A 27142-nucleotide genomic window follows, 5' to 3' on the forward strand; every position below is an offset into this window, starting at 1 on the left:
CTCCAATTGTCATAAACATACAACTAAAAAAGGTTCTAGAAGGTTCTAAAAGATTCTAAAAGATTCTAAAATGTACCAATAAGTTCTAAGAAGGCTCTTGAAGGTTCCAGAAGGTTTCAAAAGGTTCCAATAGATTCTAAGAAAGTTCTAGAAGGTCATAAGAGGTTCTAAAAGGTTCTAGGAGGATTTAGATGATTTAAGAACTTATTGAAGAAGGATCTTAGGCTTGCTTCATTATCAAGCTCCATGAAATTTTTTCAAGAATCTTCTTAGGACCTGTCATGGACATATATATATTTACCTCAATAGTTACTTACATGATTAAGTAGAAGTAGGTAAAATAGAATAATTTCATAAAGTCTTCTAGATAAGCTTCCTAGAAGCTTCATAGATACAATTTTGACTTTAGATGTGTTTGTAGGTTAGAAACTTGGCCAAAAAGCTAATTATGTATTAATAGCTTGTGGAACAAGTTATCTTCGTGTAGTAGCTTGTAGAACAAGCCAAATATGTAGTGCATATATAGAAAACTTGCCTTGCAAGATAAGACATGTGGCTAGCAAAGTCAACACATGTTGGAGGTTCTATAAGACATCGCCACGTAGCTCTTAGTTAGATAGTATATATGGAGGCAAGAGTGAAGCCTTCTTCACTCTTGTCAATGCCTTTCTAGTCTTAGTCTTATTTAAAGACTTTTCAATCTTCTTGTTTTTGGCAATAGCCATTCTAGTTAACATTATATCACCTTTTGAGTGACTTTCTAGTTCTCTTCAGTGATAGAAGAGTGTATTGAGGATTCACGTCCTTGACAGGACCTAGTATATATAGGAGTTGAGATTAAAGGGATCCTTAGTCTCAACAATTCACTTCTTGTGGTCTACCTAAGACCTTCTTGCCTTGTATCTAATTATTGTTTATATGTCAAGTTAATGCCATTCTTTGGTGTGAAATCCTTGTCTTGTATATGGTCCCTATCAATTTGTCAAGACTACCATAAAGCAATATTAGGAGCTTAGTCTTTCTTGACAAAGAATGGATTATTCTTCTTCTTGGAAGTACTATAGCATTCTAGAGGTTGTGGAATACCTTCCCCTAGACTAATATTATTATTTTTTTAATATTCTTTTGGTTTCTTTTTTTCATATCATAGATCAAGTTTTTTTCTTTTGAAGGCATGTGTTTCTTTAATTTTCTATAGTAGAAGGTGGAAAAGTCAATATGACAAATTCAAAAGAGATCAAATTAGACTCTATTATTAATATTCTTGAAGCATTGAAGATTAGGACAAAGACTTTGTCAAAGCATAATGAAGAACTATTTATGACCATATATAATGGTCAAGGAATTGAAGTGCCTCAACCACCACATCAAATTGCAACAGAGATTCTAAATTCTCAATCGACTATCTCTACTTCAAACATGGAAGGTGCATCCACTCAAGGCAATGATCTGACAATAATAACAATAAAAGAACCAAAGATCAACCTTTTAGAAAAGTTTGAATGCACCCACTCAAAATTTTGTGGCTTTGTAAATCAAGTACAACCAATCACCTTGATTCAACTTCAATAATATTCCATTGAAGCTTCTTAAATTTTTTTGGTTGAAACCTTGTTTTTTCTTAGTTTGACAATAATTGCATCTTTAGAGGCTACCTCCTCCTTTTCTTTATGAGGCCAAGAACTAAGAATCTTCATGATGAAGCCATCTTATCAAGCTATTGTTCTTCATTTTGCTACTTTTAGTCTAGATAGATGTCGTTGATGGAACCTTCAAACCTTCATTTGTGCATTTATAAGGTTGCCAGCTAAATCCCATGTATAATCATTCATATCATATTCGTGCCAATGGACTAGATATTCAAACCTTTCATATCTTATCCTTGAATCTAATATCGCTTCTAACTCAAATTCAACATGATCATTGATTTCAACCATAGGAGGTGGTGGTTGTCTTCAACTTAGTATGTTCGATTCTTTATATCTTTTCAAAAGTAAAACATGAAAGACTGGATGAATCTTCATGGATGAAGGTAACTCCAAGTGATAAGTTACATAATTAATTTATTTATGAATCATAAATGGCCCCACCCCTTTGGTAGTCTAACTTATCACATGGCTTGTTGGTTTTTATATTGCACCAAAAAAGCCATACTTTGTCACCAACTTGGAATGAAGAATGTTCCTTCTTCAATTCATCCACTTGTAGCTTATAACATTGTTGAGCCCTTTCTAGGTGAGTTTTCATGGTTGCTTGAAGTTCGGCCATCTTTGTAGCAAACTCCTCTACTGCTAGATTTGTCGACTTTAAAGGCTCTATCATATCCAATTTTGGATGATGGCCGTAGTTTGAGTAGAATGGCATTTATTGTGTAGATGCATAGATTGTGTTGTTATATGCAAACTCTGCCAACAATAAGTAAGAAGTCCAATTGTCTGTTGATAGTTGATAGGACACCTTAAATATTGCTCAAGAATTTAGTTGACTCGCTTTGTTTGGCCATTACTTTGAGGGTATAAGGCAGAAGAAAGATTGATGTCAATCTTAAGAATCTTGAAAAGTGCCTTCTAAAACCTTGATACAAATTGTAGTCCATGATTTGACACAATGTCATCTAGCAATCTGTGGTAACAATAGACATTATCAATAAAGAGTCTTGTTATTTCTTTATCAGTAATTGACTTCTTGCAAGGTATAAAATGTGCCATCTTCATCAATCGATCAACAACTATAAAGATAATATCAAATGAGTTTTATGGTAGGAGATTTGTAATGAAATCCATAGAGATAGATGACCATGGTTGTATTAGAATAGGAAGGGGTTGAAAAAGCCTATATGGCCGATGTTGAGGATTCTTTGACCTTGAATAAATATCACATGATAGTATGAATTCATTGACGTCCTTCTACATTTGAAGCCACTAAAAGTCTCTAGACAGAAGTTTTAAGGACTTCTTGAATCCAAAATGTCCAACTGTATGGAAGTTATGGCATGTTTGAAGAATGCGTAGGCGAGTTGATCCTTCAGGAATGAACAAACATTCTTCAAAAAACAAGAGGTTGTCTTCATACTTGAATTTAGAAGATTCTTCAAAATTTTTGTTGACAAGACGTTTGATATTAAGAACAAGAGGATTTATATTTGAGACTTTACGAATTTGATCAAGAAATGATAAATCCATATGCATTGATATATTGGTTGCTCGAAGATGAAATTGCTCAGATTTTAACAATGTTGCCCGTTATTGATTACATGATGCCTCGTGTTCTTTTGGTTCAAGGTAGGAACGTCTTATTAATGCATGTGATAACCCTTATTGGCTCCTAGGTCGATATGTGATGCAAAAATCAAATCATAATAAAGATATATTCCAACGTGCTTGGCAACGGTTCAATACTTGGGCTGACATGAAGTATTCAAGATTCTTGTGATCTATATATATAATCACTTTATGAGAGGAGCCTTCAAGGAAGTGGCTCCATTCTTGAAAAGAATCTATGATAGTAAGTAGTTCTTTATTGTGGATTTTGTAATTAATTTTTATCATTGAGAATTTTCTAAAATAGAATGCAATTCGATGAAATTTGCTATCTTTTCCATATTATGACAAAACTACTTCTAATGCAAAGTTTGAGGCATTTGTCTCTATAAAATAGGGCTTGTTGAAATCTGGATGTATCAAAATTGGAGCTCTTGTAAAAGCATCTTTTAAGCTTTGAAAATCTTTCTCTGCTTTGAGGTCCCAGTCTAATTTGTCCTTACATATCAACCGTGTAGGTGGAGCAGCAATTTTAGAGTAATTCTTAACAAAAATCTTGTAGAAGTTTGCAAATCTAAGAAAGCATTGGACATCACATATAGTTTTTAGCTTTGCCCAATTCATGATTGCTTGTACCTTCTTTGCATCCATAAAAGGACCTTTGTTGGAAATAATATATCCAAGAAATTCGACTTGAGGTGCATGAAATACACACTTCTCTAGTTTTGCATATAGCCCAGTACTTCATAGCTTTTCCAATACAAGGCAGATATGTTTTTTGTTTCATTCATTAAGTGTTGGAATATGGCTAAAGCATTAGTAAGTCCAAAAGGCATGAAATTGTATTCAAAATATCCATATGTGAGCTAAAATAAACCTCCACTAATTAGAAATTTATTCTAACTCACAATAAATGAATAAACTGTGTGAATTTAAAAATAAAGCTATTATTTAAATTCTAATCCACTTATTACTTGTTCTTCTTAAAACACCAAGTTATTAATCAAATCCTCTAATATTACTCACATTCATAATGATAATACACTCCTTAATTTCTTGCAGAACAATTCTTTCTTCTACTTCTAATTTGATAATTTGGTTTAATTTTTTATTTTATTTTATTTTATTTTATTTTTATAATAATAATTATTATTATTATTATTTTATTATTATTTCTTTTTTATTACTTTTTATTATTTTATTATTTTATTATTTTTTAAAAATATATAAATTTTTATTTCTTAATTAATTGAAAGTAAAAGTAATTAATTAAGTTATTATCTTTAATCCATAGTATCTATAAATTTTTTAAAGGTTGGATTAAAAATTAAAAGCTAAAAGTTAAAAGTAAAGTTTTAAAAGTAAAAAAATAAAGATTAAAAATAAAAAAATAAAAGTAAAAAGAAGAAGATTAAAAGTTAAAAATTAAAGCCAAAAGTTAATATAGAAGCTACAAGTTATTTTAAAAAATAAAATAAAATAAAATACAAGAAAGAATAAATAAAGAGAGGTACAAGCAAAATTATCTTAACAACGTCCAAGGATTGAGGGTAGCACCCCCCTTTTATTCCAAAATTTTTCAAAAATCCAAATTAGCTTTAAATCTAGTGATATTTATAGTGTTGGAAATTTTACTTTAAGGCGCTCTTGTTTTACAATTTTTGTGGCAATCTAGTATTTGAGCTGCAAGCAATGTTTCTTCAAAGTTAGATCATTGGGCTTGCCACTACAACCGATCCCCCTTCATTCAAATTTTTTTAAAAAATTTAAAATTACTTTAAATTTGATGAAATTTATGCCAATAGAAGCTCTGCTTAAAGGTGCTTCTACTTCTAAAATTTCAAAATTATCTCATCAAGTGGCTCTGAGAAATACCTTTTCAAATTTGGATTTTTGAAACTACCAAGGCAGCCGCCTCCTTTGAACTCAAAAATTCACCAAAAATTCGGTTCAACTCCAAATTGAACTCATTGGAAATCTAATAACAAGGGCTATTTGTTAAAAAATCTTCACTTAAAAATCATTAAAAACTATATATTGATTGAGAAAAATCAGAGGCCCCTTAAATCCTTTTGATTATGGAAATGGTTAGTGACCACTAATTACAAAGGGACGCCTTTTAAACCACAACAAGCACCACCTATGACACAAAACCAATGCTCATATGTTCCTAAAGTTCACAATGAGATCTAACATCAAAAAAGAAGCAAAAAAATAAGATTAAGATTAAGGTTGAGACCACACGTTGGCATGGCTTTACCCTCATCAATAGAAAGAGAGAGAGAGAGGCTTAGAAAACCAAACCACTCTTATACAATTGAGCGGTGGCTTGTAGAAGGGCGGCCACATCTCCACCCTTGATCTCTAAGATCCCTAATATAGATCTACGGCCTTCCTTCATCCAAGAGCTAATTTCGTGAACAAGGCTGATGGCTCTTGTAAGTGGAAAAAAAAACACTTTTTGATAAATCTAACTTAACGATTTTGTTTAAAACACCTTTTTATGCTAAGATTGACTACTCACATGCATCAATCTATGCTCCTTTGCAACTTTTATGAAAGTTTTTTACTTACAAGGATTTAGGCAATATTTGTAAAATTCTTCAAAAAAATGAGAATTTCATTTCTCTACTTATACTTTGAAGGAAAGGATGCTGATCTTGTTTTCTTCACTCCACATGGTGCATTTGATGCCTCCATTGCATTTGAAAGGCTTCTATAAATTAGAAGAATCACTTTGCTGCTTGAATTTGTTGAATTTGGAAAAAATCTTCAAACCCATCATAATTAAACCTCACTAAATTTTCTTTTTTCTTATTTTAACATCAAGACTACTTCCTTTGTAATTCCTCTACTACTAACTAACTAGATAAATATATTCTTTATAGTTTTTTCTTACTAAACTCTATCCTAGATTATATATCTGCTACTAGCAATCTATTTTTTTTTTTTTCCTAAAATTCTAATATTAATTCATAAAATTTGGATTTTAAACATAATAAGTACATTTTTTATACTAAATATCAAAGTGAGTCAATTCAAGGACTTACACCATAATTGGTGTAAAATGGTGTCTTCTATACATCTCCTTCTTTAATATATACCAAATTATGTGTACCTCGTAGTTCAATCTTTGTAAAGATTTTTGCTTGGCTAAGTTGATCAAGAAGTCCGGATATCAACGGCAATAGATATTGATTCTTTATTGTGATTTTATTAAGACCGCAATAACCAACACACATTTGTAAGGATCCATCTTTCTTGTTTACAAATAATATAAAAGTACCAACTAGTGACTTGGAATGTCGAATAAAATTCTTAGCCAAATTTTCCTTACTATACTCTTGTAAAGTCATAAGCTCATTTTGGGATAAATTATAGATGGGTCTAAATCGTGGTTGAGCACCTTCTTGAAGATCAATCGCACAATCGTAAGGGCAATGCTTTGAAAGAGATTTGAAGCGAACTGCATCAATCTGCATATTTTTTACTTCCAACTGCTCATTAAAATTGTATAGTGAAGAAGCTGCAGAATAATTGGTGTATACATGTAGTATAATTGAAGAATGTTTATCTTGTCATCATTGAAATAAATGGTTATTGCACATTACAACTTAACTAATGGCTTCATTGAGTATTAGAGGATTTGGCTTAGACAACAATAAATCTTTGACATCATCTCCTAATTCCCAATGAAATTGGCTCATTAATGCATCTTCTCTCCAATTTATATCACATGCTAATTATTTGAAATCTGGAACATATGTTGATGCAAAGCGGATTCTTTGTTGAAGGCTTTGAATTTTAATTTTTGAAGAACAAACCTTATCATATCTACCAAATGCTTCTACAAATGCTACCAAAAATACTTCAAAATTGTGCAATATAGGACAATTCTTTTCAAATAATAGGACAAATTAAGATAAAGCTTGATCTGAAAGCAAGGTTTCAACCAAAAACTTTTAAGAGGCTTCAATGGAATATTATTGAAGTTGAATCAAGGTGATTGGTTGTACTTGATTTACAAAGCCACAAAATTTTGAGCGGGTGCCATCAAACTTTTCTAAAAGGTTGATACTTGGTTCTTTTGTTGTTATTATTGTCAGATCATTGCCTTGAGTGGATGCACCTTCCATGTTTGAAGTAGAGATAGTCGATTGAGAATTTAGAATCTCTGTTGCAATTTGATGTGGTGGTTGAGGCACTTCAATTCCTTGACCATTATATATGGTCATAAATAGTTCTTCATTATGCTTTGATAAAGTCTTTGTCCTAATCTTCAATGCTTCAAGAATATTAATAATAGAGTCTAATTTGATCTCTTTTGAATTTGTCATATTGACTTTTCCACCTTCTACTATAGAAAATTAAAGAAACACATGCCTTCAAAAGAAAAAAACTTGATCTATGATATGAAAAAAAGAAACCAAAAGAATATTAAAAAAATAATAATATTAGTCTAGAGGAAGGTAATCTACAACCTCTAGAATACTATAGTACTTCCAAGAAGAAGAATAATCCATTCTTTGTCAAGAAAGACTAAGCTCCTAATATTGTTTTATGGTAGTCTTGACAAATTACTAGGAACCATATACAAGACAAGGATTTCACACCAAGGAATGGCATTAACTTGACATTTAAACAACAACTAGATACAAGGCAAGAAGGTCTTAGGTAGACCACAAGAAGTGAATTGTTGAAACTAAGGATCCCCTCAACCTCGACTCCTATATATATTAGGTCCTAAGAAGCTTCTTGAAAAGTTTCTTTAAGGCTTGAGAACAAAGCAAGCCTAAGATCCTTCTTCAACAACTTCCTAAATCATCTAAAGCTTCATAGAACCTTCTAGGACCTCCTATGACCTTTTAGAAATTTTTTAGAATCTATTAGAACCTTCTAGAGCCTTCTGGAACCTTCTTCAGTTCTATGTCCATTACATGAAGATCTTCAAGAATGACATGTTCTTCCTCGAATATATGGTGAAATACAACATGTTTGGTACCACAACTTTAGAAGGGACTCTCGATGTTTAGTGATACTTTTAGAGGTAGGAACCACTCCTAATGGTATTATTGATGTTTTATTTGAAGGAAGTAATGAAGGCCTCAATAATGATCAAATATCAAGGTGATTTTCTTGCTCTGATATGGGACATTATTGATAGTTGAAGGGACCTATCAACTACCTTTGAAGGGAACAAAGATCAAAGTACGTGGCAAATATAGTTTGGCATATCTTGGACTTCATCAACATGTAATTATATAGAGGCAAGAGTGAGGCCTTTCTCACTCTTGTCAACTCTTTTCTTGTTTTTAGTCTAATTTTTTTCAAGAGTCTCATGTTTTCTAGTCTTTGGCAATAGCCGTTCTAGTTCTTCTTTGAATATACATACTTTTTTTTATTTTTCTACTTTTTTTTTACACAGATTCTATGAGTTTATGTATTTTCTTCCAATTTGTGTCCTTGACATCTCTTCATCAAAACTCTCCCTTTGTACAACCATTGTTGACTTACTTATGGCATTGGCATGCAATGACTTACTTTTCTTAAGCAAGAAAGTTAATTAACTCTTAAAATAATGTTTTTTTTCTTTTTCTTTATGTATAGTTTTATCCTTAAATATAATAATGTTTTTTTAGATAAGATTTTAATAAGGCAAGAATTGTTACAAGATTACAAAAAAGTATTGATCATAATTCTATGCATATAAATATTATGACAAATGAAGAGGAATTTTGAGAGCATTAAATGTAGCCAATACCGTCCATGTTATTTATTGTAGTTTACAATATTTATTGTAGCTATAGTGCTTAGAATGTAATAGAAAGTAACTAATTATCTTCTTCCCTTCTCTTTGTATAAGAGATATAATCCTAACAATAAACTCACTTCTTGTGTGTGTGTTTACATATGTGTGCATATTACTTCGTACAACAATTCTTGTCTCTCTCTTCTAAAACATTCTCAATAAATTTGACATTCTACACTTTTTGTTTATGATGTTATTACTTTTTAAAATTAATATTATTGAAAAGAGTAATGTACAAAATTAATAATTAAATAATGAAGTGGGTTCTAGTGTAATGAAAAAAATTAGGGCTACCAACTGCAGACTGCATTATCTACAAGGGGGACTGGAATATGTGCAAAAATACACTCTACCTAGGCGGAGGTGGTGACCCCAAAATGCTGCATGGAAACTCTAATTCGGATGAATTAGGGTTTGGCTCCGAATGCTTTGCTTGCTCTACAGAGGCGCTGAATATCCAGCTCGCAAGACCTGTTCCCTCCGCTTCACAAGCTCCTTCTCGTTGGCGATGGCGTTGGCCTTCGCTTCCAGTTGTCGCCTTTTCTCTGCAACACGTACAGCAAACCCTAAGTTCCAGTGACGCTACCCATTTCGCATTAATCTCTAACTTCGCGTATTAGATTTCTAATGTGCGAAGTATTGAGCGACCATATGCGAAGTTTTGCATAAATTTCTAAACATCGAAAAGTTTGAATGGTTTTAGTGTGCCGAAATGTCGTGGGATGGTTGGATGGGGATACTCGGACGAGTTATTAATGGCCTACAACAGTGGTGGAGACAGAGATTGAGGACAGCGTGCCTGTGGCGACCGATTTCCGGACGATGTTGAATGACTGCGCTGCTGCCCGTTCCACCTCGGGAAGCGTGGGATGCGAAAGTCGGTAGAGCCCGAATTGAAGGTCGGCTCAGAGATGCGCCAGCTTTTCTCTTACTCGCGCGCTCGTCATTGTTGTCTTCTTCTCAGAGCCACCTCTCGACTTCGTAGGCGAGGTCACAGCCATGTTCCGAGTGTCGGCTATGGAGATTCTGCTGGTAAGGGTATTGTCCTAAAGTCCGCTGCAGCACGAGTTGTAGCTTGCTACGATTTGGACTACCGCAACCGTGCAGAGCCTCCGATCTTGCGAAAGCCTCTTATCACCTCCAATGCGAACTTTGTGTCTTCCTCTCTTGTCCAAAGCCCACCTCGGCAGACTTATAGACGCCACTGTTAAACCAACACAGATGCAGGAAGATTCACTTCCGCAGAAAACAAGTCCGCCAACTATGCACGACACAATCGCGTTGCTTAACACACTCCTTCAGTAAACCATCACAACGCAAAACCTCCTCCTCCAAGGTCTTGTTATGACGCGACAAGCGAAGACAAGACCAACATAGACCTATGAATCATGCAACGCATGAAGGGAGCTCCGGGAAATTGAGCAGTCAAAATCTCGCGTATGGGTAAGAACACGAACACGGGAGACTCATAAAGCCAAATTGAATCACTCACTAACTGACAATGCTGCTCCTCATCCTTGTTCCGACTTCAATCTCAAATCGCTCCAAAACGGCACCGTGTCTGCACACTGTAAGTCTGTACACTCCGATATGTAATTTCATTGAAGTGGACAAAGCTCCCTAAATAAAGTTGGATGTCTCCTATTTCGGGTAACTGGAAATGCTCTGCAACTTGGCAGGATCCCAAGCTAGTAAAAGAGTGACGGAAACGAATTGAAGGCTGTTCAGATTTCTTCGGACCGAGTGATTGCAGCCCGTGCTGACACCTCGGTGACCAAGGAAGCTGCGTCGAAGGCTTAACGAAGGTGGAGTTCAGGAGCATCTGCACCCGTCATTCTACGTCCACTTGGTGATTTCTGTGTCAACTTGGTGATTCAATCAACAGAGTCTCAAGGGCCCGCATAATCTTGTTGCCGGAAAAGTAACAACTGACAGTCACTGGTTTACCAGTTGACTTGATTCTAACGCATCTCGCTGCGGGCCCTACCAACGCTTATGCGGTGACAGATATTTCATACATTTGGGGAAACCGAAAGCTTCACTCCGGTTGACAAATGTGCTTTCGTGATTGGAACAGCACGACACGCGGCCCAACCTGGTTCGGAAGCTTGAAAAAAGTTGAAATCCCTGAACGAAAGTGAAAGAATTAGCGGCACCGACAGTACTTTTGTCAATCTATGGTTGTACGCAACTACAGACTTTCTGTGCATGCCAAGATCTCATGGATTAACCTTGTTTTTAGATCTACCCAAACCACGGAAAAATATTGTGTTAATCAGATCAGTAAACTACATGCTGGTAGACCTAGGGCAGTTTACACAAGTGCCCTTGAGATTCTGTTGATTGGATAGACTGGGCTTGTGAAAGCGCTACATCATGCAGTGCCTTGACTCATCCCTACATACTTCCTTCATTATTTACTATCCTTTTGTTTTCTTTCTTTTTGCAAGCATGTTGAGTTTTAAATCTGTAAAGCAATCTTTCTAAAAAAAAACCCGGGATTTCATAGTGCGAGAAATGGTTTTACATAGATCTACTCTGGTCATGTACTGACCGGTGATAATAGAAGCAATAAAGGGGGGTTCTAGATTAATGCGCACGTAATATGCTACGATTCTAGTACGTATGACTAATCGATCGCGTTCTGCAACGACTGAGAAGAAGGGGAGAAAGCACTAGTTTCCCTTGTTTAATTAAGGGATTTGCCTGATCGCGGACTAGCAGTGCCGATGTGGGTCGACGAGGAATCAAGGTGACTGGGTATAATTGCATCGCTTGTCATACCACTGGGTGAAGTCGAGGTCGCAGAGCTGCTTCCAGTTGGACTCTTCTCGTGGTCCGTCCATAACCAGGCCCGTGAGGAAGAATCCCGCTATGACACGGTTGAAAGCTTGCGTTAAGTGCATTTTGTCCCAAAACACGGTGTTCGGGGTCTGGGCAAGCTCTAGAACCATTCACCCAGCCATTGGGTCCGCTATTTGGGTCAGGAATAAAGCGTGGCTCTCCGCATTCATACAGGGGGTTGTAGTTGTATGGGCCGAAGCACCCACAACAAGCTCTCAATAACACGTCTCTCCGAAAACCTGTTCATCCATGAACAAAACACAGTTCTAACTTTTCAACGAATCTGACAAGATCGACCGTACATTTCCGGATTCTCTGCGATTTCGATAGTTGCAGAATAGAAATCGAAGAGGAGAATGTGGGCATCCTGCCACCTTTCTTGATATTCAAGGATAGTGGGGTTCAGCATCTCATTATGGGCTTGATCAGCAGCGTTGTAGTTAATCAGACAGCCGAACTCGTCGTAAGGGCCCCTTCCTGCGAACAGTGTGAGCAAGACCGGAGTGCAGCCCTCTGATGGGATGTTGAATATGACGATGTTCCTTGCTCCGCCTGCATAATATTGCTGCCACAGCCAACCACATTGCCGTTTTTATAATGTATCCATGAAGAAGAAAACGTTCAGATTATCGCAATACGATTCAGCAAAAGCGCACAGGATGTGAGCAGAACTAATAAATTGAGGTCATCACTTGATGTAAAGAAACTTATGAAATATATGGTGAGTCGGCCGTCGGAAAATCTAGTGCGTTCCTTGGGCCGATTAGGGAAGCAATACGATTCACCGTAAGGATATGGGAGCATAGTGGCAGGAACCTCCGCCTGCAAATTCCCTGTATACAAGTAAGAATTTCCAAAGTTATAGGTATAAAGAGGGCAAACAAATGGTGCCCCCTTACCACCCACTGCACTTCCAGCATTGACCAACAATGCGAAGACAAACTTAGACACGAGCAATTGAATCACCAGTATCTGGAGACCGGCCATTATTCACGTCTTCAAGGCTTATATAGAATGACGGATCGGTCCACAGATTCAGCCATTGAGGTAGAGTATAAGTAGTCAAACACGAGAACCCCATCTAAAATATATGTTTCAAGTGGAAGTAAATGAAGGGCTGTCACTCCTGTGAGGTGAAGCGGTGGCAGTTAAGCGTAAACAAAGCAAAGCTACAGAGATTTCTGAGCTGAAGTCTAGTTGCTAAGGATTGCCAAGCTCTTCAGGTTGTTGGACCTGCAGTTACCACAGTCATCACAAGTTGATGCCCATAGTTCCGTGATCTAGTGTTTGCATCTGCTGTTATCAATGAGTTCTGTGCAATGTGCACATGACTGCAGAACCATTTGATACGAAGGATCGACCAGAGTTTCGACATTGTACAGATGTACAACTTCGAAGTATTCAGCGTAAAGTCTTTTGTGAGTTGTCTTCAATCATTCCAGCTTGCAAATCTAGGAGATTTCGTCTGTTCTCTACATTCCTTCTTTTTGTTTTATTGTTTTGTTTTGTTTTGTTTTTTTTTTTTTTTCAGTTTTAGTAGGGAACTCAATTTCATTAGATTTGGAAACGTGAATAAAAAGCACTTAATTTATTTTTTCCTTTTTTTATGGTTGAAACTCCTTTTCGTAGTACTCTGTACGTAGCCATTGTGTGATTAGTTGTACACGTCTTTTTTTGTTTTTTTTATGTGTGCTTTTATGCTTTTATTCCATTATTTCATAAATATTCAAATTAAAAAAAAATAATCTAAATCTCTAAGCATTCAGGTTATACACAACAACTGTTTTTGAGTTCTTCATATTTTATTTCATTTAGCTTATAAAATATTATCTGTTTTCAATTATATGAATGATTATTTCCAAGCGTATTATTATGAGTTTATTTATTTTTAGATTTATTATTTTAAAATTCTATGAACTTTCGAAGGGAAATTTTAGTACCTATTTTTTTAATTGAATAATAAATTACCATCAAATAAAATAATAAAAAATAAATGTAAAAATCTCAAATTTGTAATAAAATTTATTTAAGCTATTTTTACTTTATGCAATGATTCATGTTGTATTTATTTCATTACTCTGTTATATAGAAAAAAAAATATACATTAAAAAAGTATGTAATTCTTTTCAATTTTTTATCAAAAAATTTATTTTTAAATTTAATATAATTATTATTTTAAAAAATTAATTAATATTATTTCAATTATATTATATTATCCAAACTAAAAATATAAGATTTTGTTTTAATTATATCATAAAATAAGAAAATTGATCCATTTATTAAACTTTTATGCTATTTTTATATTTATAATTCTTAGAAAATTATCAAAATTTAAAAATTTAATATCCTTTTTCTAATAAGATTCAAATTTAAATCTGAAACTAATTTTTAAATCATGTATCTTTAAATGTAATTGTATTGAGCTGTTTCTATCATATGTATTCTTTTCTTATAAAATATTTTTTTAACATTCACATTTTAAACTAAATTCACTATTCAAATTTCAATATCCTGTAAGAATTAAATCTAATTTTAATTATTTATCATTTTATGATTTATGAATATATCTTTGATTACTCTTAAATCATTTTCACTGGATTAACCATATTTTGACTTTCAAATTGTTTTTCATACTACATAATATTATCAATAATGCAAGCAAAAGTGAATTTTTATTTTTATTTTCTTAAAGCTTCATTTTAATTTATTAAAATACATATTTTAATTATTTCAAAAGCATGGATTTTATTATAAAAGAGCTTAGTTAAAGAATACAATAGAAAATTACTTTAAAAAAAATGTAATAAATGATAAAGTGGTAGTAAAAACTTTCAGTGTTGATATTGTTTTTTTGTCAAAAAAATTCTATTTATTTTGTAGGACTATAAAAAAGAAAAAACAAATTAGATTTGCAAAATTATTATTATGAACATCTTTAGATGGAAGTAAAAAATAATTTTTAGTAAAAATCATCTAAACAAATTAGAGATTAATACTTAGAGAGGACTAACTGTAAACTAAGGTTGAAACTAGATCTTAAAATATAAAGCTACGTACATGTGGCAATTATAGGGTTCTTTGGTTGATCAAAGAATGAGGTTTAGGGAAAAAAATTATAGGATTTATTTGATAGTTAGTTTTGAATAATTCACGTAGATACTAACTTTGTGAGAGCTTTGCAAAGATATAATGGTTTTAAGTAATTTGAAATTTTATGAAATGTAAATTATTAAAATAAATAAATAAATAAATTATAAATATAGTAGCAGATTGATGAGTGAAAATTTTAGGATATTAAATCTAATTTTTTTAATTTATTTTATAAATTTTAGATTGATTCAAAAATTATATCAAAGGTTGTTAAAATTCAATTGGATTCAGATCTTGGAAATTGGATTTTATGGATCAATGGAGGTTTCTACAACCTTGAATATGTTGCCAATTGAATTGAAATAAGTTTTTGTAAGCTAATAGTATTCTTAATTTTTAATATTTTAGCAAAGTTTATTACTAAATAAATAGTACAATAATGAGCTACTTTTATGGTAGATTGACATGAAGGTTGATAAAATAGAATGACCAATATCCAAGTAGATTAGAAGTTATTTATTCCAATATATATATTGGATTCTTTTTAAATTTCATATAGATTTTTTTAATTGATAGATTGACATGTATGCAAATTTGAAAGCAAGATCAATGGTTTTATTAATAAATATTAAAGTTTTAAAATTATTATAGGAATCAATTTAGATTGATTAAGAATTTATTAAAATTTATTAAAATTTATTGAAATATATTTAGAATTATTTAGAATTCATTTAATATTTAATTAATGTATCTTTAGGATCTTATAGGATTTAATTAGGATTTTTTATGATTTACCTGAAATTTCTTAGAATTTATTTAGGATTTGGATAGGAATTATTATCATAGACATATATAATTACATAGATAAAAAATTCTAAGCAAAAGATAAATATAAGTAGATTTGATAATATCTTGTAGAAAAGCTTCTTAGAAGTTTTATAGATATGGATTCCATTTCATACATGTTTATAGTTAATTGGTACATTGGAAAATTGGCCAACAAGTTGGCCACTTATTGCATATGTATAAAACTTGTCTTATAAGTTGAACACATGTCTTGTAAGTTGGACACATGTTACATGTCTTAATGAACATTGCCATGTAACTCTTAGCTAGATAGAATATTTGTACACAAGAATAAAGTCTTTGTTTATTCTTATTAGAGCCTTTCTTATTTCTAGACTTATTTCAAAAAGTCTCTAGTTTTCATATCTTTGGCAATAGTCATTCTAGTTTTAATATTATACTATCTTTGAGTAATTATCAATTCTTTTCTAATAACATATGAGTGTATTGATTCTTTTATTCTTTGTGAATTATATCCTTGATATTTTAATAAGAATGTTAATTTATTTTTTTATTTTTTATTTTAATAGTAAGTAGATTATCCTAATTCTTTTTTTGTATTTTGAAGATTGCAAATTATCCACCTTTAGACTTATTCATCAAGATTAAAGCCTATGAAAATTGATATAATATCTTTCAAATTTCTTACTTAACAAGAAAAGAATAAATGTTATGAAGAAGGTTTGTGCTTATATTATAAAGAACTTGAGCATATTGCTTAATATTCTCTACAAAAGCAATGCATTTACAAAATAAAGAACATAGTTGCCAAAGAGGTATCAAGAACTGAATAATATCACTATCAAAAATAGGTATTGTCTATCATTTATATTCAAATTTTTTAATTAAATGAATTAAGCAAAGATTTATATCAAAATAGATCTTCAAAGAGTAAATAACTTAGTATGTATTAAAAAAGAAGATGAATAGAAGACGATATTTTGAACCAAATATGGATATTTTAAATAAAATATCATACTTTTAAAACTCACAAATGCACCAACTACTTTTTAATATTAGACCTTGAGGTGCAAAACTATATGCCTATCGCAACTCCAAGCTTCTTTTCTAAAATAGAAAGTGGAATTTGAAAGAAAACTTGAAGAGAGATTTTTGGACATTTGTTTTATATTATTTCGATCAATATTGAAAATTTGAAGGATTTTTAAAGTTAATAATGTTCTCAATGGATTTAGATTTTGAAAAATAAATATATATTTATTACTTTAAAGATTTCTTGAATTCTATGACATATGTATAAATAAAATTTTGACAAGTTGTTGTTGTGCTTTTTGTTACTGTAAGTACAAAATTTGAAGTCAATCAAACAATTAGATTGAAGCATATAAAGATTTTTATGGATTATGGTCTCAAAAATTTGAGATTTAAGGTCAATGAGTGATTCTAAGGTCTAACAATATTTGCTAGTTGGATTGAAGAAAAACTTTGAGAACTTACTTAAGACTTAAATATCTACATACAACTTAATTTTTGAAGCAATTGAATAGTTTAACAAGTTGAATTGAGTTAAAAATATTTGAGCATATGGAAGACATATTATTTCACTAATATGTAAAATTTTGTACGAACTAGTTATTTAGATTAAGAATTATAGCAAGTTGAAGCTTGCTACCTAGAATTAGGATTTAGAGAGAAAATTGGAAGTTACAAAAAAGTACAAATAATAAGACAATTAGGATTTATATTTACTTAAAGTAATTAAGTAGAGTTTTTTTGAGTACTTTGCATTGGCTTTAAATCCTTTTTCATTGGAATTTAAATTACTTTCTTTTTAATTGCAACATACAACTTCACCTTCCACAGCTAGGTGCTTGGTGTATTTTCAAACAAGAAGCCAAATAATATGACAATGTTTAGATGGAAAGGTGTGTATTTTATACAATTCAAGTTAATGCTTTTAGAGACAGATGATTTCAAATGATGGTCTTATCACAGATCTTAAGAAAATTCAAACTATCGTGGATTGAAAGATCTCAAAAATGATAAGAAATATCAAATAAGTTTTAGAATTTTTCAATAATTATTAGATTTTTATTAAGAACTTTTTTTAAATTGTAGTTCTACTTATATGTTTGTTTTGTAAATGCAAACTTCAATAGAATATAGAATTTGAAGCAATATTTGAAGTTTTAAAGATAATTTTTATTTTGTATCATTATTATATTATATTAATATTTTTAAGGTATTTTTTAAAGTAAAAAATACATTAGACTTTGTTTTAGGTACTTTATTCTTATAAATAAGAGTTAATGACAAACTTCATCTAGTAGCTTTTTATATAAAAAAATTTCAGTAGTGAAGATCAACTACAAGATCCACAACAAAGAATTTCTTGCAGTTATGGATTCATTTCAAAAACAACACCATTTTCTAAAAGAGCCTTCTAATTTGATTACCATATATACTAATTATAAGAATCTCAAATATTTCATGTTGCTAAGCTTATTGAAGTATGTTTTTGTCAAGATTAGAATTTAAAAACATATTTTGATTGCAAAAACAATAAAGATTCTATATTTGTGATAGTAGATTGCTTCAATAAAATAATATATTTTATACCATAAACAAAATTTATCACAAGTGAAGAAACAACTAAAATACTTTTTAACAATATTTATTGCCATTATAGATTATCAAAGAAAAATGGATTATATAGAAGAATTTAATTTATATTAAGATTTCAAAGAATATTTTTCAAGATATTGAAGGTGAGCATAAAATTATCTTTGATTATTTTATCATCAAATTGATAAACAAATAGAATGAATGAATCAAATTTAGAAATAACACTTGAAGTGTAACATCAATTATTATCAAGATGATTGAACAACTCTTTTACTATTAATAAATTTTATTTATAATAACATGGCATATTATTCTACTTAACAAAGATCTTTCTTTATTGATTATGTTTATCATCTACTATTTGATACTTTTTTATTTCTCAAAAGTTAATAATCAAGCAACAAAAGATTTGGTAAATTTTTTATTTAAGTTACATGCAAAAATGAAGGCACAATTGAAGGAATTTCAAGAACAAAAGATTGACTAAAGAACAATCTTCATTCTATATTAACAACAAGATATAGTTATTTCATCATAATATTAAGAAAAGTGGCTCTTGTGACAAATTGAATTATTAGAAACTTAGACTAATTCTTATTTGTAAATAAATCAATTCAATTAAATATAAATTATATTTTTTAGAGTTTATAAAAATCCATATTGAATTTCAAGTATTTATTATTGAGCCATATAAGACAATGGATATACCAAAAACAAGAATAATGCCATCCTTTCTTATAGAAATGAATAACAATCAAGAATTTGAGGTAGAAGCAATCTTAGATTTTAAGGCAATGCTATAATAGATTGAAATATTTTGTACATTAGCATGGATATGATATTAGTAAATGCACATGAAAGTCAATAACAAACCTTAGAAATGCAATAAAAAGGTTGATGCTTTTTAACAATGACATCCATTAAAATCAAAATAAAGAATCAAAATATGATCATTACTTTTTGTAGAACTTGTTCCTAAAAGTAGAATTAATATCACAAACATATATAATTACTTATATAAAAAGTCTTAAGTAAAAGATAAATTTAAGTAGATTTGATAATATCTTATGAAAAAGCTTCTTAGAAGCTTTATATACACATTTTTTTTTTATACATGTTTATAGCTAATTGTTAGGTTGGAAACTTATCCAACAAGTTAAATATGTATCATACATGTTGGCAACTAGTTTAAAATTTTCTTACAATCATACCAAAATTTATATATAGGTATCCTATAAATAATTACAAAAATCTATCAAATATAAATATTATATTATTTTTTAAAATTAGAATCACTTAGATCTAATCTAGATTTTGTATAACCCTCACAAAATTATTCAAACTTAAAATCCTCTTAAAAGATGTTTATAGAATTTTCTTAAGTTTATTTTATAATTTTTTTTTCCTATTAGATTAAAAAAATATATTATTTACCAAAGACATAAAATTTTATACCTTGGATTATGGTTTTGACCTTGATTCACAATTAGTCATCCTTAAGTATCAATCTAAGAATATTTAGGTAATTTTTGTTAGAAACTATTTTTTATTTTTACTTAAAGATGTTAATAGTATTATTTTCTTGATCCACCTTTTTTGCCTTATATATGTCTCTACAAAGTAAGTAGTATTTATTTTAGCAAAATAAGCAATATAGATACTATTTTTTTTAACTTCTTCTTATCTTTAATTTATAATTTTTGAAGTAATTTTTTACTATATTTTCAATAAAGTTCTTTTAGATTATTAGTCTTCTTGTGGTCTTTTATCTGATAGCCATATTATATTACAACATTGTCAAATCAAAATGATGCATTTTATACCATGTGCAAAAACTATTACTACAAAAGAAAAAGAAAAAGAAAAACCTTTATTTTATTAGTTAATATTAATTAATATCATAGTCTTTTAAGTAATATTATATTTATTCAAGATTATTAATTTATATCATTTTTTGAAAAATACACTTTAACATATTAAAAGTTATTAAATTATCACTTATTTTTTTAATCTTTAAATTAATAAAAAAATAAAAAATAAACTAGATTTAAGATAGTATTTGTAATGCACTATTAACTATCATTAAGAAAATTGAAAAAAAAATTTGTCACTATAAAATAATTTATATAATATTATAATATATTCTTTTATTTTAAAAATCCTTTTTTAAAAAATATGGCCATAATCTTCAATTTGATACTTTTTATTTTTCAAAAATTAACAATTTAATAACATAGGATTTGGCAACAGCAATAAAAGAGCTTCATACAATAATGAAGATACAATAAATGAAGCTTTAAAATAAAAATAAACAATGCAAATGTGTTTAGAAAAAAATGATCTTTGATTAAAATTGGTGATAATGTTTGATTACTCCACTATAATATTGAGACCAACATATCTTGTGACAAGTTGGATTTTCAAAGGCTTGACCTATTTATTATCTTAAATAAAATTAATCAAATTGCATATCAATTGTAATTACCATAGTTTATAAAAATTCGCCTTATATTTTATGCATCTTCTATTGAATTTTATATTGCAATCAACCTATGAAATGAAAGCATTTACTACCACTTATTGTTAAAATAGATGACAACCAAGAATTCAAAGTCAAAGAAGCCTTGAATTGAAGAGAGCATAAAAATAAATTAAAATAGTTTATATATTGACTCAAATATAATATTAATAAATATATATATATGAGAGCCATCTGAGAACCTTACAAATGTATTAGAATTTGTTTTTGTTTTTTTTTTTTGTTTTTTTTTTTTTTTTAACTATATCTATTAAAACCAATGACCAACCATTAAAAACAAGATGGTATATATGAAGGAATAACAAGTTTAAAGATTTACTTATAGAACTTATTTATTTACTTATACAACTTATTTGCAATATAAAGAACCAATAATTGGCAGATTTACTTCAAGAATTATTATTTTTAAGATTATCATATGAAACACTTAAATTGTCTCAATTTAGATAACATTGGAATCATGATGAAGATCCTCAAGAGAAACATGTATTTCTTCAAATAGATGACAAGATTCAATGTAGTTGATACCACAATCTTGGAAAAAAAATTCAATGCTTAGTAATACCACTGGAGATAGAAACTACACTTGATAGCATTTAAAATGTGTTGTTTGAAGGTAATTATAAAGGTCCCAATAATGATAAAATAATTAGGTGGTCTTTACGTCTTAGTATAAAGAATTATCAATGTTTCAAAGAACTTATCAATTACCTTTGTAGAAATAAAGATAAGAGTGTGTTGCTAATACCAATCAATGGATCTTAAATTTCATCAACTTAAGAAAGATCTCAATTGCTCTTCATGGAACTTGTTTATTAAAGATGAATTATTTAACAAAATGAATAAATTACTTAGTAAATAGAAGTGAATAGAAAGATATATAATTATATTGATGTAATATATATTTTTTAAAATAATATAGTAGATACATCTTAGATGTGGATTGGACTTATAGACATTTTATATACTAGACACATTTGTTGTCAAGCTTGCTTCATGTTGTACATATTAGTGACTTCTTTTAAATATTGTCCACTTTTCTTATCAACAAAGTGATCTTTAAAAGGCCGCTATATACTTTTTAGTAACTAGTATATATAGAGACAAAAATAAAGCCATCCTTAGTCTTGTTAATCCCTTTTTTTTATACTAATTTTAATTAAAGTCTCTTTAGTTTCTTTGTACTTGAAAATTATTATTTTAGATTGTTTCTATATTATATCTATATCTACTTTCTTTACTTTCTCCTTCCTTCAATGATAAATGAGTGTATTATCTTTTGATTTTTTTCAAAATTCATATCCTTGAAAAATTAAATATATCAAAAAATTGAATCTTAAATTGATAATAGCAATGAAAAAAATATTCCAGGTAGATTTAAATTAAAAAATTTACGACATATAAATAGCCATTTTTCAATATGTTAAAAATATTTAAAAAATATATACCAAAATAAATATAAGATAAATAATTAAAATAATAATCTTCTCCTTGAATACTATGTACTTAAAATTCTTAAATTCAATGGTATTAAGTAGGGACAAAATCAATTCTAATATTTTATAGAAAAATATGAATAGAATAATTTAAAGTATTTTTCTAATTTTGAAGTTTTTAATAAAATGCCTAATACTTTGGCTTAATTAAGGCTATATTTTTACATCAATTACTTAATTTATTACAAAAAAATAATTAAAAATGATAATAATTCTAAAATTAAAATTAAAAAAATGTATGCACAATTTCAAATTCTTTATAATTTTATAAGACCTCAACTTTTCATATATATATATATATATATATGTATGTATATATGAAATTTTTACATATGTTTATATTGACAACTTTTCATATATATATATATATATATATAGATATATGAAATTTTTACATATGAAATTTTTACACATGAAATTTTTACACTTTTTCAAGAGAACCAAAGCAACAAAAAATTGCCCCAAATCAAGAAATCCCTCAAAACACAACTTCTATACGAAAGTCTCGACATGTCGCGTTGCTCGAATCGATCTAGAATCCTTCCGCCAGCTAGATCCTCGGTTCTCAAATGAACTTCCGGACAAAAAAACGATGCGTACCAGGATGGTGTCGAGAAAAAGACTCGGGCGGAGATTACTAGGGTATAGATCCGGGTACCGTGCGAGGAGTTGCCAGTTGATGATGGGAAATTCAATCGCCTGCTTGCGTGCCTTAATTGATGGCTCGCTTGCTTGCTGCACCGCCGGGCTCCATCTCCGTCGTTCAATCCCCCGTCCTCTTGCATCTCTCGCAGGGTGCTGTATCTCTCTCGACGATTCTTCTAATAGGCAATAGCTGGAAATTTCCAGAAGACTTTAGGGGAACTTTTAAAACTATTTAAATTTTAAAATACTTTTTTGGTCATTCTTTATATTAATGTTTTTTATTTTGTTTTATGTTTGTTTATTTCTCTTGCCTTGGAGAAGGAGATGGTGTAGATGGCGAAACTGGTCATGAAGGGGCGGTGAATCCCCGAGTTAGCGAGTGCTGAGGGGAGTTAGGGTTCTGAGCACAAGCTGTGCGGGGAGGAACGGGGATTTGTAGCGAGAATTTGTAGCGAGGATTTATAGACTGTGAGTTGTTGTTTGTTTGTTTGTTTTTTTTTTCTTCTTTTTTTTTTTTTTTTGATTTTTTGATTTTTTTTTAAGTGTTAGCTTTAGCTGTGGTTCGATCTGTTACGATGGGCCGCATGAAGCCGGCTGCATTGTTGCAGCACAGTAAGAAGAAGAAAGGCCCGGCGCGCCTGAGCGCTGGCACGATCGTGATGGTTGGAGTGGTCGTCATCCTCTTGATGATGTCTGTCATAGCCATGCATAGATACAAATCTGGAGGGTAAGGGTGGACTCTGCTTAAGCTGTCTTCTTCTTCTTCTTCTCCCTCTGCTACTGCTACTAAATTTATTATTTCTTTTGGATTGTGAGTCGGATTTTCGTGGCTATCTTGATCCAATTTTATATAGTTTCTTATTAAAATTAGTTTTAGGCGATGGGAATAGTGTGAGACGCCCAAGGGTGCTGTTTACACATTTTATGGAATTTTCTAGGGCTTTTAATTTGAATCCTATATCTTCAGTTCTAGGTGATTCAAGAGATTTTGGTGGTGCTGCAGGAACATAGATAGGACTGCGTTACAAGAAAACATTGATGTCGTCGACGTTAAGGTAATAGTTCACTGGGTACTGGCGAACACTTTGTCCTGGTTTGAACGTATCTTTGTCTGGCTTAGTCCTGGATTAGAGTCTTACCTGAGTTTCGTTTCTGGAATTCACCTTGGTTATGACGTTGTGCAGGCTGCCGATGAGAATTCTGATGATAAGACAGGTTTAGATGGGAGTGTCTTCCCCCGATATGCGGTACAAACTCTCTTCCATATCTTTTTGCATAACCATTTTAGCATCAATTCGTCAAGTCCCGACAGTTAAGTTTACCCTGCAATTTTAAGTTAAGTAAGCACGAGCCTTGCAGGGTATATTTGTTCTAGGTCTTAAAGCGTATTATAAAAAATTTACGAATCCACACCTTCAATTTGGCTCATGCATGTCTACCAAAGTACCTATGAAAAAGACTTTGTTTCTGTATGAAAACGATTTCTTCACCCTGATTTTTGACTTTTCTTGTTTCCTTTTGCTTGTTTTTTCACAATTTCTTTCTTGAAAAGAAGGCTTAGTGTTAGTTGCGAAGTGCATAAATAGGGTTAATAGGACCATAAAATGCGTTACATGCAGATCTGCTCAGCTGTTGCTGTTGCGTCTAAGTTTCAGCTCGTGATATTTTACTTCAATAATTATAAATAAATCTGCAGCTCTTCCGAAAAGGGTTGGACAAGGACGCTATAGCTTACATGGTAATCTTAACTTGATGACAGACCCTGAACACTACGAAGGGATTTATCACCTTGGAGCTTTTTGGAAAGCAGACACCTCTCACTGTGGAGAATTTCATCACACATAGGTACTACACCTCCTGACACCTCTCCATGTTCCACTTTCTGCGATTGAATGAGAGGATAAAGGATGATAGCCTTTTCATATTTACAGGTAGATAGTAGAGCTGGCAATCAGCATCCCCTAATCTATGGCAGTCATTCATTAAGGATGTACGTGCAGTAAAAATGGCTACTACAACGGAGTGCTGTTCCATCGTGTCATCAAGGACTTCATAATTCAGAGCGGTGATCCAAAGGGCGATGGAATGGGTGGTGAGTCAATTTGGGGCGGCAGCTTCAGGGATGAATTGAACAAAGAGTATGAAGTCTGCACCTAGTTTGTTTGCACATTATGTGACTTTTTGGTGGACAGTTTCCTCGGTTTTTGTTAGAAACATGGCAGTTTTGTGTAGTTATGTAAGATGTTATTATTGCATGTGATGTTCCTCTTCCATTCACCGGCATATTCATCTCGTTCTCTGTTATTGACAGGTTGATCCATGAACCATTCACTCTATCAATGGCAAACATAGGCGAAAGAAATTCAAATAGATCGCAGTTCTTCATAACCACAATTGCCACACCGCACTTGGACATGAAACACACTGTGTTTGGACGTGTTGTTCGTGGTAAAGATGTGGTTCAGGTAATGCTTGGAGGGCCCTGCGTATTCCCATCATTTGGTCAATTTTTTTTTTTTTTAATATCAATCCTTTCATAGTACTTTTCTTTTGTGCTTGTATGAACAAAATTGAAGAATTCTTTTTCAGATATGTATGTGGACTTTGGGTATCCTTAAATGTTTTTATTTATTCTGCAGGCTATTGAGTCCGTGGAGACAGATGATAAGGATAGACCTCTTACACCTGTCTATATCCATGATATTAAGATTCATGATGAGCTGTGAGGAAGAGCCATCAGATTGCTAGCTATAGTAATGTCTATTACACATTGAGGAGAATGGTGTTGGAAATAGCAAGCTATATTCACTTGGCCTTGCCAACCACCTGCAGTCTGTATTGCTATTTGTTCTAAGAAACTGTTAGGTGTTTGTTAGTCTCTGGTGTATTATACCACAAGACAGGCAAGTTGAGCTCATCAGGCTCTTCAACTCTTGGATGAAGTCTTGTAGCAAGTAAAGAAGTGGAGCTGTAGTTGAACCCCTTTTGTAGCACTGGTAGAGGAGAAAGGAAAAGCAGAAGTAGTCTTAGATTGAGTAATTCTTGGGAAACAGAATTTTTGCACACTGCTGTCGGTATGCTTGATGTAAAGGTATGCACGTGAGCTGTGAGGTTCGGCCAAGCAGAGGATGGTTTGTTTGCATATTACATTGGATCTGTTGTACAAAATGAATGTGTTTCACAGCTGTCTGCTGTTGTAAAGTCAGCTGATCTAAATGCCCAATTTTTAACATAAAATCAGAACGAGGCTTGGGCAATTGTACTGCAAAGTATGTCAATTGTACTGCAAAGTATATTGTGGCACATTTTGGAGTTTCTTCAACTGAGGGGATTGGGTTATTTTTTCGTCTCTCAGTAAGTTTGACTTGTGATTTTGAAAATGTTGAGTTGAAACCGATTTTCTTTATAAATATCTTTGTCTTATGGAAGCAAATTTAGCTATAGAATTATTTGTTACCAACTTTTGCATTTTTTTAATCACCCTAATAATGAGAATATTGTAATCTCTCTTATTATTTTAGAAAGATAAATAACTTAATCATAAATTGTACTCTATGAATGTGGATTGTAAAATCTTTGATTTTTTAATCAGAGCATTTTAGCATAATCTCAAACCCAAATGTAGTATGTATTAGTCTTTTAAATGGTATGCAGATAGGTCCTTGAAATTTAAACTATTTTGTCTGTATATAAAAAACTTATTATAGTTGCTATAATAACAAAATATATATGTATATATATATATCGTCAAATTTTAATGAAAATATATCTTATGAATTGGTTTATTAAAATTATACAAGAACAACTCTTAGAAAATCAAATAACTTAATATACTTAATAGATCTAAAAATAATTGCAAGAGAAATACATGAAAAATGTAAGAAATCGATTTTAAAAAATACGAAAATATATTTAACCAAATATAAATATCAAGTAACAAATACAAGTCAACAACAACAAAAATGGTTGTTGGAATAACAATCTACATCATAAAGAAGAAAATATTAAAATTATTAAATTATATTGG

At 31.0% G+C, this 27142-nt stretch overlaps 1 protein-coding gene across 1 annotated transcript; it reads left to right on the forward strand.

The window, feature by feature from the left end:
- The first annotated feature begins 23197 nt into the window (after positions 1–23197).
- Positions 23198–26262, forward strand: LOC112275583 (peptidyl-prolyl cis-trans isomerase CYP18-2). The gene is made up of 7 exons (XM_024506059.3): positions 23198–23842; positions 24119–24170; positions 24300–24362; positions 24875–24960; positions 25116–25253; positions 25427–25580; positions 25755–26262. Exons 1-7 carry the CDS (start codon positions 23691–23693, stop codon positions 25839–25841), a joined length of 732 nt encoding a protein of 243 aa, XP_024361827.1. The 5' UTR covers positions 23198–23690; the 3' UTR covers positions 25842–26262.
- The last annotated feature ends 880 nt before the right edge of the window (positions 26263–27142 follow it).

Source organism: Physcomitrium patens, chromosome 23 (genome assembly GCF_059467195.1).
Source record: "Physcomitrium patens ecotype Gransden chromosome 23, ASM5946719v1, whole genome shotgun sequence".
In the NCBI taxonomy this organism is placed as follows: Eukaryota; Viridiplantae; Streptophyta; class Bryopsida; order Funariales; family Funariaceae; genus Physcomitrium; species Physcomitrium patens.

Coding starts and splice junctions, on each gene's coding strand:
- LOC112275583 (XM_024506059.3), top strand. CDS start 23,691: ATGGGCCGCATGAAGCCGGCTGCATTGTTGCAGCACAGTAAGAAGAAG. Junction 24,171..24,299: donor TTGATGTCGTCGACGTTAAG/GTAATAGTTCAC, acceptor GACGTTGTGCAG/GCTGCCGATGAGAATTCTGA. Junction 24,961..25,115: donor GAGAATTTCATCACACATAG/GTACTACACCTC, acceptor ATGTACGTGCAG/TAAAAATGGCTACTACAACG.